At 41.0% G+C, this 11892-nt stretch overlaps 1 protein-coding gene across 1 annotated transcript; it reads left to right on the plus strand.

Moving 5' to 3' along the window:
• The first annotated feature begins 9974 nt into the window (after nucleotides 1–9974).
• LOC107465903 (uncharacterized) lies at nucleotides 9975–10652 on the plus strand. Its single transcript, XM_016084888.1, has one exon. The coding sequence runs from the start codon at nucleotides 9975–9977 to the stop codon at nucleotides 10650–10652; it is 678 nt and encodes a 225-aa protein (XP_015940374.1).
• The last annotated feature ends 1240 nt before the right edge of the window (nucleotides 10653–11892 follow it).

Genomic DNA, 11892 nt, shown 5'->3' on the forward strand with positions numbered 1-11892 from the left:
GAAAATATTTGGTTTGAGTAATTGGGTGTTGTATATTTTAGTGAAAATGTGCAAAATAATAGTTGAGCACATATTATTGCATTCAATACTTTAATCATATGCATTGAGAAGAATAAAAGAAAAAAAAAGTGAAAAAAAAGCAAATAATAAAAGGGGACAAAAATACCCCAAAGTAAGTGTTGGTATCAATGCATATGTACTGTACTCAAATTTAGGATGCATGAATATGTGGAAAACACAGTTAATGGGAAGTTAGGTTTTGTATTTTAATTAAATGGATTGTCTTAAGTTAGGTGGAAAGTTTATGTTAATTAAGGATTCAGATTTTAGTCCACTTGGCCAAATACAATCCTACCATGACCCTAACCCCATTACAACCCCTTAAAAAGACCTCTTGATTTGTGTATTGGTGCATTAAATTTTTGTTGATTGTTAGATGAAGAGCAAGCTATAGAAAGCAAGATTAGTAGAGAATTGAGAGAATTAACCCTAGACACTTGAGAGTTAGAATCATATACACTACCAGTAAGGGTTCTGCGCTTAATTCTATGTTCCCTGCTTTCATGAGCTATCTTCTTCTTGCAAATTATTTGTATTATATTTTGTGACTTGAATTAGTGAAATCCAGTTCATATTTATTCTTGAAGGATTTATTTACTTTTTCACCAAGTAGGTAGAGTCATTTTAGCATGTAGTTGCATTCACATTCATAGGTTGCATTGCATGAGTCCTGCTATTCCCTACTCATTTATTTTGTCTCCTTGAGCTTAGCATGAGGACATGCTAATGATTAAGTGTGGGGAGGTTGATAAACCACTATTTTATAGTTTATATTGTTTTTAATTGAGTGGTTTTATCAAGCTTTTCACCCACTTATTTATAGGATTTGCATGATTTTACAATTCCTTCCTAGTTTAGTTATATGATTGAAAACATGCTTCTTTGGTCTTAATTTAGCTAATCTTAATCTTCTATTATTACCATTCGATGCATTGATCTGTGTGATAAGTGTTTCAGGCTTCATAGGGCAGGAATGGCTTAGAGAATGAAGAGGAAGCGTGCAAAAATGGAAAGAACACAAGGAATTGAGGAGATGACCAGCGAGAAGTCACGCGGTCGCATGGCTCACGCGACCGCACGAAATGGAAGAAATCAGAGTGATGCGTTCGCGTGCCTGACGTGATCGCACGGATTGGAAGCTGCACGAACGACGCGAATGCGTGGACGACGCGCACGCGTGGTACGAAAAACGCTGAGTGACGCGATCGCGTGGACGACGCGGCCGAGTGACATGCGCGATTTGCAGAATTACAAAAGTCACTGGCAGAGGTTCTGGGCCGCATTTCAACCCAGTTTTCGGCCCAGAAATATAGATTAAAGTCAGGGAACATGCAGAGACCCAGGGGGAATTCATATCAGATCATAATTCAATTTTAGGTTTTAGATGTAGTTTGCAGAGAGAGAGGTTCTCTTCTCTCTCTTAGGATTTAGGATTAGGATTCCTCTTAAAGGATTTAGGATTTCGAATCTTCATCAGGTTCAATATTCCTTTTACTTTATATTTCTCTTTTACTTCCAGATGCTTTAATTCTTGTATTACTTATGTTGCCTGTTTGGCTTATGAACTTTTCATGTTAGGATTTTCTTAATTAATATAATTTGAGGTATTTCAGACTTATGATTGTTTTCTCTAATTTATGTTATTGATGCTTGGGCTCTATCAAAATTATTTTCATTCAAGTAGATTTTATTCCCTTTTGGCTTTGGTTGATTAATTGGTAACTCTTGAGTTGTCAAACTTAGCAGTGGTTGAAATTGGCAGATTCTAATTGATCTAGATCGCTCTAAAGCTAGTCTTCCCACAAGGATTGACTAGGACTTGAGGATCAAACTAATTAGTCCACTTGACTTTCCTTTGCTTTAGTAAAGGTTAACTAAGTGGGATTAAAACCCAATTCTCATCACACCTAATAAGGATAACTAGGATAGGACTTCCAATTTCTCATATCTTGCCAATTAAATTACTTGTTCAATCCTTTTTAAAACCCCAAAAATATACCTTTACATAACCAATAATAAGAACATACCTCCCTGCAATTCCTTGAGAAGACTACCCGAGGTTTGAATACTTTGGTTTATAAATTTATTGGGTTTTGTTACTTGTGACAACCAAAACGTTTGTACGAAGGGATTTTCTGTTGGTTTAGAAGCTATACTTACAACGCGACTATGTTTTTATAAAATTCTTTACTAGCAAAAATCCTAACGTCATCCTCTATGTCTCTTCCTTGCCTTTGTTGCTCTTCCCTCATGGCTATTTGATCCTCTCTAATTTCATGGAGAATAATGGAGTGCTCTTGGTGCTCCATCCTTAGTTGTTCCATATTGGAACTCAAATCTCCCAAAGAGGTGTTGAGTTGCTCCCAATAATTTTGTAGAGGAAAATACATCCCTTGAGACATCTCAGGGATTTCTTGATGAGGGACTTCCTCATACTCTTGTTGAGGTCTATGAGTGGGCTCTCCTATTTACTCCATCCTCTTTTTAGTGATGGGCTTATTCTCTTCAATGAGGATGTCTTCCTCTATGACAATTCCAGCTAAACTGCATAAGTGACAGATGAGATTAGGGAAGGCTAACCTTGCTAAAGTGGAAGGTTTGTCAGTAACCTTGCATATTTCTAGAGGTATGATCTCATGAACTTCCACTTCCTCTTCAATCATGATGTTATGGATCATGATAGCCCGATCCACAGTTACTTTGGATCGGTTGCTAGTAGGAATGATAGAGCGTTAGATGAACTCCAACCATCCTCTAGCTACGGGTTTAAGGTCATGCCTTCTTAATTGAACTGGCTTACCTTTGGAGTCTCTCTTCCATTGAGCTTCTTCTACACATATGTCCATGAAGACTTGGTCCAACCTTTAATCAAAGTTAACCCTTCTAGTTTAGGGGCATGCATCTCCTTGCATCATTGGCAAGTTGAATGCCAACCTTATATTTTCCGGACTGAAATCTAAGTATTTCCCCCGAACCATTATAAGCCAATTCTTTGGGTTCAGGTTCACACTTTGATCATGGTTTTTGGTGATCCATGCATTAGCATAGAACTCTTGGACCATTAAGATTCTGACTTGTTGAATGGGGTTGGTGAGAACTTCCCAACCTCTTTTTCGAATCTCATGTCGGATCTTCGGATACTCATTCCTTTTGAGCATGAAAGGGACCTCAAGAATCACCTTCTTCTTGGCCTCAACTTCATAGAAGTGGTCTTGATGGACCTTTGAGATAAATCTCTCCATCTTCCATGACTCGGAGGTGGAAGCTTTTGCCTTCCATTTCCTCTTTCTAGAGGTTTCTCCGGCCTTAGGTGACATAAATGGTTATGGAAACACAAAAAGCAATGCTTTTTCCAAACCAAACATAAAAGGTTTGCTCGTCCTCGAGAAAAAGAAGAAAGAATGACAAAGAAGAAGAAGAAATGGAAGAGATGGAGAGTGAAGAAAAGTTCGGCCAAGGAGGGGAAAAGTGATATGATGTGTGAAAATGAAGGAGTGATGAGGGGTTTATATAGGACTGGAAGAGAGGGTTGTCCGTGTGTGAGGGTTGGGTTTGGGAGGGAAAGTTTTTGAATTTTGAATGGTGGGTTTTTTGGAGAAGAGTGGGTGGATGTGAGTGGTAAAGAGGTGATTGGGAAGAGAGATGGAGGTGATTGGTGAAGGGTATTTGGGGAAGGGTGTTATTGGAATGTGTGAAGAAGAGAGAGTGTGAGTTGAGGTAGGTGGGGATCCTATGGGGTCCACAGATCCTGAGGTGTCAAGGATTTCTCATCCCTGCACCGTTTTGGTGTGTAAACACCCCTTTGAGTGGCAATCCTGGCATTAAACAACAGGTTGCTGCCCATTTCTGGCGTTTAATGCCAGCTTTTCTTCCCTTTCTGGAGTTTAACACCAACTTGGTGCCCTTTTTGGCGTTAAACACCCAGAATGGTGCCAGACTGGGCGTTTAACACACATTCTGCTACCCTTACTGGCGTTTAAATGCCAGTAAGCTCATCCTCCAGGGTGTGCTATTTTCAATGCTATTTTTTATTTTTGATTTTGTTTTTGTGACTCCACATGATCATCATCCTAAAGAAAACATAAAATAACATAGATAAAAAAAAATAAAAATTGGGTTGCCCCCAATAAGCGCTTCTTTAATGTCAATAGAATGACAGGAAGCTCTTACAGAGCTTCACAGGTGCTTAGAGCATAATGATGACCTCTCAACACCAAACTTAGAATTTGAATGTAGGGGCTCTGTTTGACTCTGTATTGAGAGAAGCTTTTCATGCTTCTTCTCCATGTGTACAGAAGGAGATCCTTGAACCTTAAACACAAGGTAGTCCTCATTCACTTAAAGGACTAACTCTCCTCTGTCAACATCAATCCCAGCTTTTGCTGTGGCTAGGAAGGGTCTGCCAAGGATGATGGATTCATCCTTATTCTTCCCAGTGTTCAGGATTATGAAGTCAGCACGGATGTAAAGGCCCTCAACCTTCACTAAAATATCCTCTACAAGTCTATAAGCCTGTTTCATAGATTTGTCTGCCATATCTACTGAGATTCTTGTAGCTTGTACCTCAAAGATTCCCAGTTTCTCTATTACAGAGAGTGGCATGAGGTTTATGCCTGACCCCAGGTCACACAGAGCCTTCTCAAAGGTCATGGTGCCTACTATGGTACAGGGCATTAAGAACCTTCCGAGATCCAGTTTCTTTTGAGGTATCTTCAGTTGAGCCAAGGCATTTAGTTCATTAATGAGCAATGGAGGTTCATCCTCCAAGGTCTCATTACCAAATAATTTGGCATTCAGCTTCATGATTGCTCCTAGATATTGAGCAATTTGCTCTTCTGATGACTTACATCATCTACCTTTTTCTTGCATAAAAAGGACCATAAAAGAGGCATAATCTCATTTGATCATTGCAATTCATGCCTTAATTGATTAATATCATAGTACATTGCTTTGAAATGAGTTTTTGTTGAATTTAAGGTGAAAAAGATATCAAAACTGGGAAGGAAACGACTAAACAAGTGGGCGTGTGAAGCAGGCGTGCCACTTGGAACAAACTTCACAAAAATGTATTGGTGTGGCACGCCAAAAGCTGGGCGTGGCACGCTGGTACAACATTCCAGAGAGGAACAACGAAGACCATCAAAGGGGCGTGGCACGCCAGAATATGGGCGTGGCACGCCAACTAATTACCTAGAAGAGTCATCACTAGGGTGTGCCACTTTGTATCGAAGGCGTGGCACGCCAGTTCCAGAATTCACTTGGGTGTGCCACTTGAGGATCAAGGCGTGGCACGCCAAGCCTAAGAGACCCACAATTGAATGGGCGTGCCACTTGAGCAACATGGCAAGGCACGTTGGTACAAGAATCCAGAGAAGGGGTTGAAGGCTAATGAGGTCTGGGCGTGCCACGTGAGCAACCAGGCGTGGCACGCCAATGAACAAGAAGGCAAAGCAAAAAGCTAGGCGTGCCACTTGGTGTCGAAGGCATGGCACACTAGCTCAAGAAGTCCCACTAAGGCGTGCCACTTGAATGATCAGGTGTGGCACGCCAACACTGAAGGAGGCCAAACAAAGCTGGGCGTGCCACTTGGTATCGAAAGCGTGGCACGCCAGCTCAATTTCCCCACTTTGGCGTGCCACTTGAACGTCCAGGTGTGGCACGCCAACCTTTGGAACCAAGGCAAGTGAAGGGCGTAGCGCGCCAGTCTCATGGTGTGGCACGCTAGGAGTGTTTTCCATATGAAGAGATAAAGGGCCAAATAAACTGGGCGTGCCACTTGGATGATGAGGCGTGGCACGCCAGCAAGAGGATGAAGCATTTAGAGGGGCGTGGCACGCCAGACCCTGGGCGTGCCACGCTGTTACAAGTTTTCAGAAGCATGAAGATGTGGAAAATGGCATGGGCGTGCCACTTGGTGTCAAAGGCGTGGCACGCCAAGCAACTTGAAGACTTTAAAATGGCCTGGGCGTGCCACTTTGCCTTGAAGGTGTGGCACGTCAAGGATGTGATGCAGGAAGGTGTGCCACTTGGAGGGTGAGGCATGGCACGCCAAGCTTGAAACAAAGAAAGTGTGACACGCCAGTGGAACGCCAGTCACACGCCAGCTGGAATATCATGTTTGTTGAGTTTCTTTTCCCTCAAATTGTAATTTTCTTTTCACTTTTGTAATTTCCTTTATTTTTAGATCTAGGAGTAGTATAAATACCCTTGGAAGTATTAGATACAAAAACGGAGATCACCACTCAAGGGGATTGTAGAGTTTGAGTTTTTCACTTTTTACACTTCATATCTTCCATCTTTTGTACTTTCTTTCTGAGCTATGAGTAGCTAAATTCCCTCTCATTGAGAGAGGGAGCTCTATTGTACTTGATGGATTAATGATAGTGAATTTCTTCTTCTTTTCATCTTCTCTTTGATTTGCTAGAAGGGATTTCGATTTTCATGCTTAGTGTTCAATTATCTTGGAAAAGAGATTGAATGCAAAATAGGTTTCATGGGAACCTTGGAAAAGGAAACATGAAACCATGCTAGAAATCTCTTTTCACACTTGAGTAGAATCTGGGTTTTGGTGTATGGATATGGTGACAAATAATCCTCCCTCTACCTGGACCTACAAGGATGTGTGGTAAAATCAGGGACCAAGAATGTCTCTCTTCATGAGTAATTAAACCAAGGAATTGGCTATTGATCAAGATCTGGGAGATTGAGTCACCAAGGGATTGGTGCTCAATCAATCATGATTGCCAAGAGGTCAACGAGTTGCATGATTGAAGAGGATATAAGCTGGATTTAATCCAAAGGGACAATATCTCCTGATCTCAATAAATTTCCTCATTTTTATCTCTCCCATTCTTTTATAGAGCTTTTATTTACATTCTGCAAATTCCCACTCCCTTTTACATTCTTGCCATTTCTATTTCTGCACTTTATTACTTTCCTTTATTCTTTTGCCATTTATGTTTCTGCCATTTATGATTCTGCACTCACAACTTATTCTGCCTAAGCTTAACTAATTCACCCATTAATTAAAATTGTTCAAATCTACCAATCTCTGTGGATACGATCCCACTCCACTGTGGGTTATTACTTGACGATCATTTTGGTGCGCTTGTCAAAGAGCAGACTCATCAATTTTATTGGGAGGGGAGTGAATCCAAACTTATCAAGTTTTATGGTGCCATTGCCAGGGATTTGTTTAAATTTGACAATGATTAAATTAATTGGAGAGCTAGATTAAGCACTTTCATCTACCTTGTTGTTTTCTTTTTCTCTTTTTTTTATAATCTTTAAATTCCCTTCTAATCTCTATTTTTCTTTCTCTTTTTTTAGGATCATTTTAGCTATTCATTGTTTATATTTTCACTCTTCTAAATGTTTGAGTAATTGCATCAACCAAGCTAACCACTAATCTTAACTAAGGAGATTCTTTCACTTGTCCTTTACTTGTTGTGCGTTGAGTGTATGACAGGCAGAAGAGGAGAACCTTCATCCTCTTTTGATAGTGAACCTGAGAGAACCTTCCTTAGATTGAGGAGGGAGGCTAGAGGCAAAGGCATAGTTAGAGAAGAACCGGTGGAAGAAGATCTAACAACCACCATGGAAGACGAAGTACATGACAATGTTGGAGGAGGTACTGGAAATCAAGCTGGGTAAGAGAGGAGAGTCTTAGGCTCCCACATCAACCCAAATCTAGGAAACTGTGGTAGCAGCATCCTCAAGCCAACAATTCATGCTAACAACTTTGAGTTGAAACCTTAACTCATTACACTAGTCCAGAATAATTGATCATATGGAGGAAGTGCTCAAGAAGATCCAAATCAACATCTCAACACATTCTTGAGGATATGTGATATTGTAAAGTCCAATGGGATACACCCTGACACCTACAAACTACTCTTGTTCCCTTTCTCACTCAGAGATAAGGCAATAAAGTGGTTGGAAGCATTTCCCAAGGAGAGCTTAACCACATGGGAAGATGTTGTGAACAAATTTTTAGCAAGATTTTACCCTCCACAGAGGATCAACATGCTAAGAGCTGAGGTGCAAACCTTCAGACAGCTAGATGGTGAAACACTCTATGAGGCCTGGGAGAGGTTCAACGATCTAACAAGAAAATGCCCACCAGATATGTTTAATGAATAGGTGCAGCTCCACATTTTCTATGAAGGACTAACCTATGAATCAAAGAAGGCTGTGGACCACTCTTCAGGGGGTTCACTCAACAAGAAGAAGACCATTGAGGAAGCCATAGATGTCATTGAAATTGTAGCTGAGAATGACTACTTCTATGCTTCAAAAAGGGGCCACAAGAAGGGGGTGCTGGAACTCAACTCTGTAGATGCCCTGTTGGCACAAAACAAGGCAATTCCAGCATAACTAGCCACATGGACTAAGAAGATGGAGAACAATCAAGTTGTAGTGGTTCAAGCTCAAACACCACCCCAAAAAGGAGATACGCCAGAAGTCTAATGTGAGCAAGCAAACTATGTACACAACCCCTCTCGACCACCATATGATCCTAACTCCAAGACATATAACCCAGGATGGAAGAACCACCCAAATTTCGGGTGGGGGAACCAACAAGGTCAAAACCAAGATCATAACAAGCCATACCAAGCCAATCACTACCAAAATCACAACTCCAGCCATCAATCAAACAACAATAGACCCTACCACAATCCACCTCACATATTATACCCTTCCACCCAGCAAACACACCACCATCAAGACACATTAACCTCAACCACACAACCATGCGAGATCAGAGGTAATTTTGAGAGAGTAGAAGCTGCAATAGCACAGCTATCATTACAGCTCACAGGGGCTATTTCCACCCTTTTGGAGAGACAAGCACAGGTTGAAAGAAGATAGATGCCAACCAAGAAGAATACAGATCTAATCTGAAGAATTAAGGTGCAGCAATCTCAAAGCTGGAAGCACAAGTGGGGATCTTATCCAAGCAAATTCCAATGCCTACACACACATTTCCCATCGACACTATGGCCAACCCAAAAGGGGAATGCAAGGCCATCATACTTAAGAGTGGAAAGGTGGTAGAAGACGCAACCCCAAGCTAGGATAACCACAAAGAATATGCTATAGAAAAGCCTGAAAACAAGAAGAAGGAAGAGACCCCTGGCCCATCTTCACCAAAGCCAGTCTTGAAGCCTTATTTGCCAAAGGCACCATACCCACAACAACTAAGGAAGGATGGGAAGGATAGCCAGTTTTCTAAATTCTTGGAAATCTTCAAAAAGCTCTAAATCAATATACCATTTACTGAAGCAATAGAATAAATGCCCCTTTACACCAAGTTCTTAAAGGAACTCATGACAAAAAAAAGAAGCTGGGGAGAAAAGGAGACTGTAGTTCTAACTGAGGAGTGTAGTGCCATCATACAAAAGAAACTCCCCCAGAAAATGAAAGACCCAGGGAGTTTCCAAATCCCCTGCATCATAGGGGATATCAATATTGAGAAAGCCTTATGCGACTTGGGGGCTAGCATCAATCTCATATCCTTGAACATGATGAGAAGGATGAGATTTAAGGAAGCCAAACCAACAAGAATGGCACTCCAACTAGCTGATAGAACATTCAAGTTTCCACATGGAGTAGTGGAAGATTTATTAGTGAAAGTGGGAGAATTCATTTTTCCAGCTGACTTTGTTGTGCTGGATATGGAAGAAGAGGCTAACACTTCAATTATCCTAGGAAGACCATTCCTAACTACTGCTGGAGCCATCATTGATGTGCAAAAAAGGGAACTAGTCTTGAGATTACATGAGGAGAAGATGATCTTCAATGTCTTCAAGGCAATGAGTTACCCCAAGGAACCAATAGGAGAATGCATGATGGTAGACACCATAGAATAGATTGTTCAAGGAGTTTTGGAAGAAGAAAAATGTGAAGGAACTATGGAATTAGAGCAACAAACACCACGTGGAGAACTACCACAAGAAAACATGGGAAGTTCAATCATGACAAACCCCAAAGACAACAATGGAGAAAAGGCACCAAAACTAGAGCTGAAAGCCTTACTTTCAAGCTTGAAATATGCATATTTGGGTGACAACAGCACCTACCCAGTGATCATCAACTCAAGCTTGAGTAAGGAGCAAGAAGAGAAACTCATCCAAGTGCTAAAACAACACAAAGACGCTATAGGCTGGACACTCACAGACTTAAAGGGGATCAGCCCCTCAATGTGCATGCACAAGATCTTGCTTGAAGAGGATGCTAAGCCCTCAAGACAACAACAAAAAAGGCTGAACCCAACTATGAATGAAGTGGTCGAGAAGGAGGTGCTGATGTTATGGCAAGCTGGGGTGATCTACCCCATCTCAGACAGCCCTTGGATGAGCCCTGTACAAGTAGTTCCAAAGAAGAGAGGGGTCACTGTTGTACCAAATGAGAAGAATGAGCTGATACCAACAAGAACGGTGACTGGTTGGCGCATGTGCATCGATTACAGGAAGCTCAATAAAGCTACCAGGAAGGACCACTTCCCCCTACCATTCATGGACCAGATGCTTGAGAGGCTGGCCAGACATGAATACTACTATTTTCTTGACAGTTATTCGGGTTACAACTAAATAGTTGTAGACCCCAAGGACCAGGAGAAAACTTCTTTTACTTGTCCATATGGTGTCTTTGCTTATAGGAGAATGCCCTTTGGATTGTGCAATGCACCTGCAACATTCCAAAGGTTCATGCTCTCCATATTTTCAAATATGATTGAAAGGTTCATTGAGGTGTTTATGGATGACTTCTCTGTATTTGGTAACTCATATTCTGATTGCCTACATCACTTGGCCTTGGTGCTAAAAAGATGCCAAGAGACCAACATTATTTTAAATTGGGAAAAATGCCATTTCATGGTTACAGAGGGGGTGGTCCTTGGTCATAAAATCTCAAAAAGGGGCATAGAAGTGGACAAGGCAAAAGTGGAGGTGATTGAAAAGTTACCCCCACCTTGCAATGTCAAAGCAATTAGAATTTTTCTAGGATATGCTGACTTCTATAGGAGGTTTATTAGGGACTTCTCTAAGGTTGCCAAACCCTTGAGCAGCTTGCTTGTCTCTAATGTGCCTTTTGTTTTTGATAATAAATGCATGTTTGCTTTTGAGAAACTTAAGAACAAACTTTCCTCTGCACCTATCATAGCACCACTATGCTGGGATTTACCCTTTGAGTTGATGTGTGATGCATCAGATTTTGCTGTGGGTGCTGTTTTAGGACCGAGGAAAGATAAATTGGTGCATGTCATTTACTATGCCAGCAAAGTTCTTAATGAGAATCAAAGGAACTACACCACTACAGAGAAGGAATTACTTGCCATTGTCTTTGCTTTTGATAAATTTAGATCATATCTCATTGGTTCTAAAGTAATTGTATTCATTGATCATGCAGCACTCAAATACTTGCTTACCAAACAAGAGTCCAAGCCAAGACTAATAAGATGGATCCTGCTACTCCAAGAGTTTGACATCGAAATTAAAGACATGAGTGGGGCAGAGAATAAAGTATCTGACCACCTCTCAAAAATTCCACAAGAAGAAGAATGAGCACACCATCTTGCAATGAATGAAAGCTTCCCTGATGAGCAATTAATGATGATCCAAGAGACCCATTGGTTTGCAGACATAGCCAATTTCAAAGCCATTGGGGAATTACCAACCAATATCAACAAACATATGAGGAGAAAGCTCATCAAATATTCCAAATACTATATCTGGGATGAGCCATATTTGTTCAAAAAGTGTGCTGATGGGATCTTGAGGAGGTGTATATCCCATGGGGAAGGACAAGAGGTGCTTTGGCAATGTCATGGAT

The sequence above is a fragment of the Arachis duranensis genome, chromosome 9, assembly GCF_000817695.3.
Source record: "Arachis duranensis cultivar V14167 chromosome 9, aradu.V14167.gnm2.J7QH, whole genome shotgun sequence".
In the NCBI taxonomy this organism is placed as follows: Eukaryota; Viridiplantae; Streptophyta; class Magnoliopsida; order Fabales; family Fabaceae; genus Arachis; species Arachis duranensis.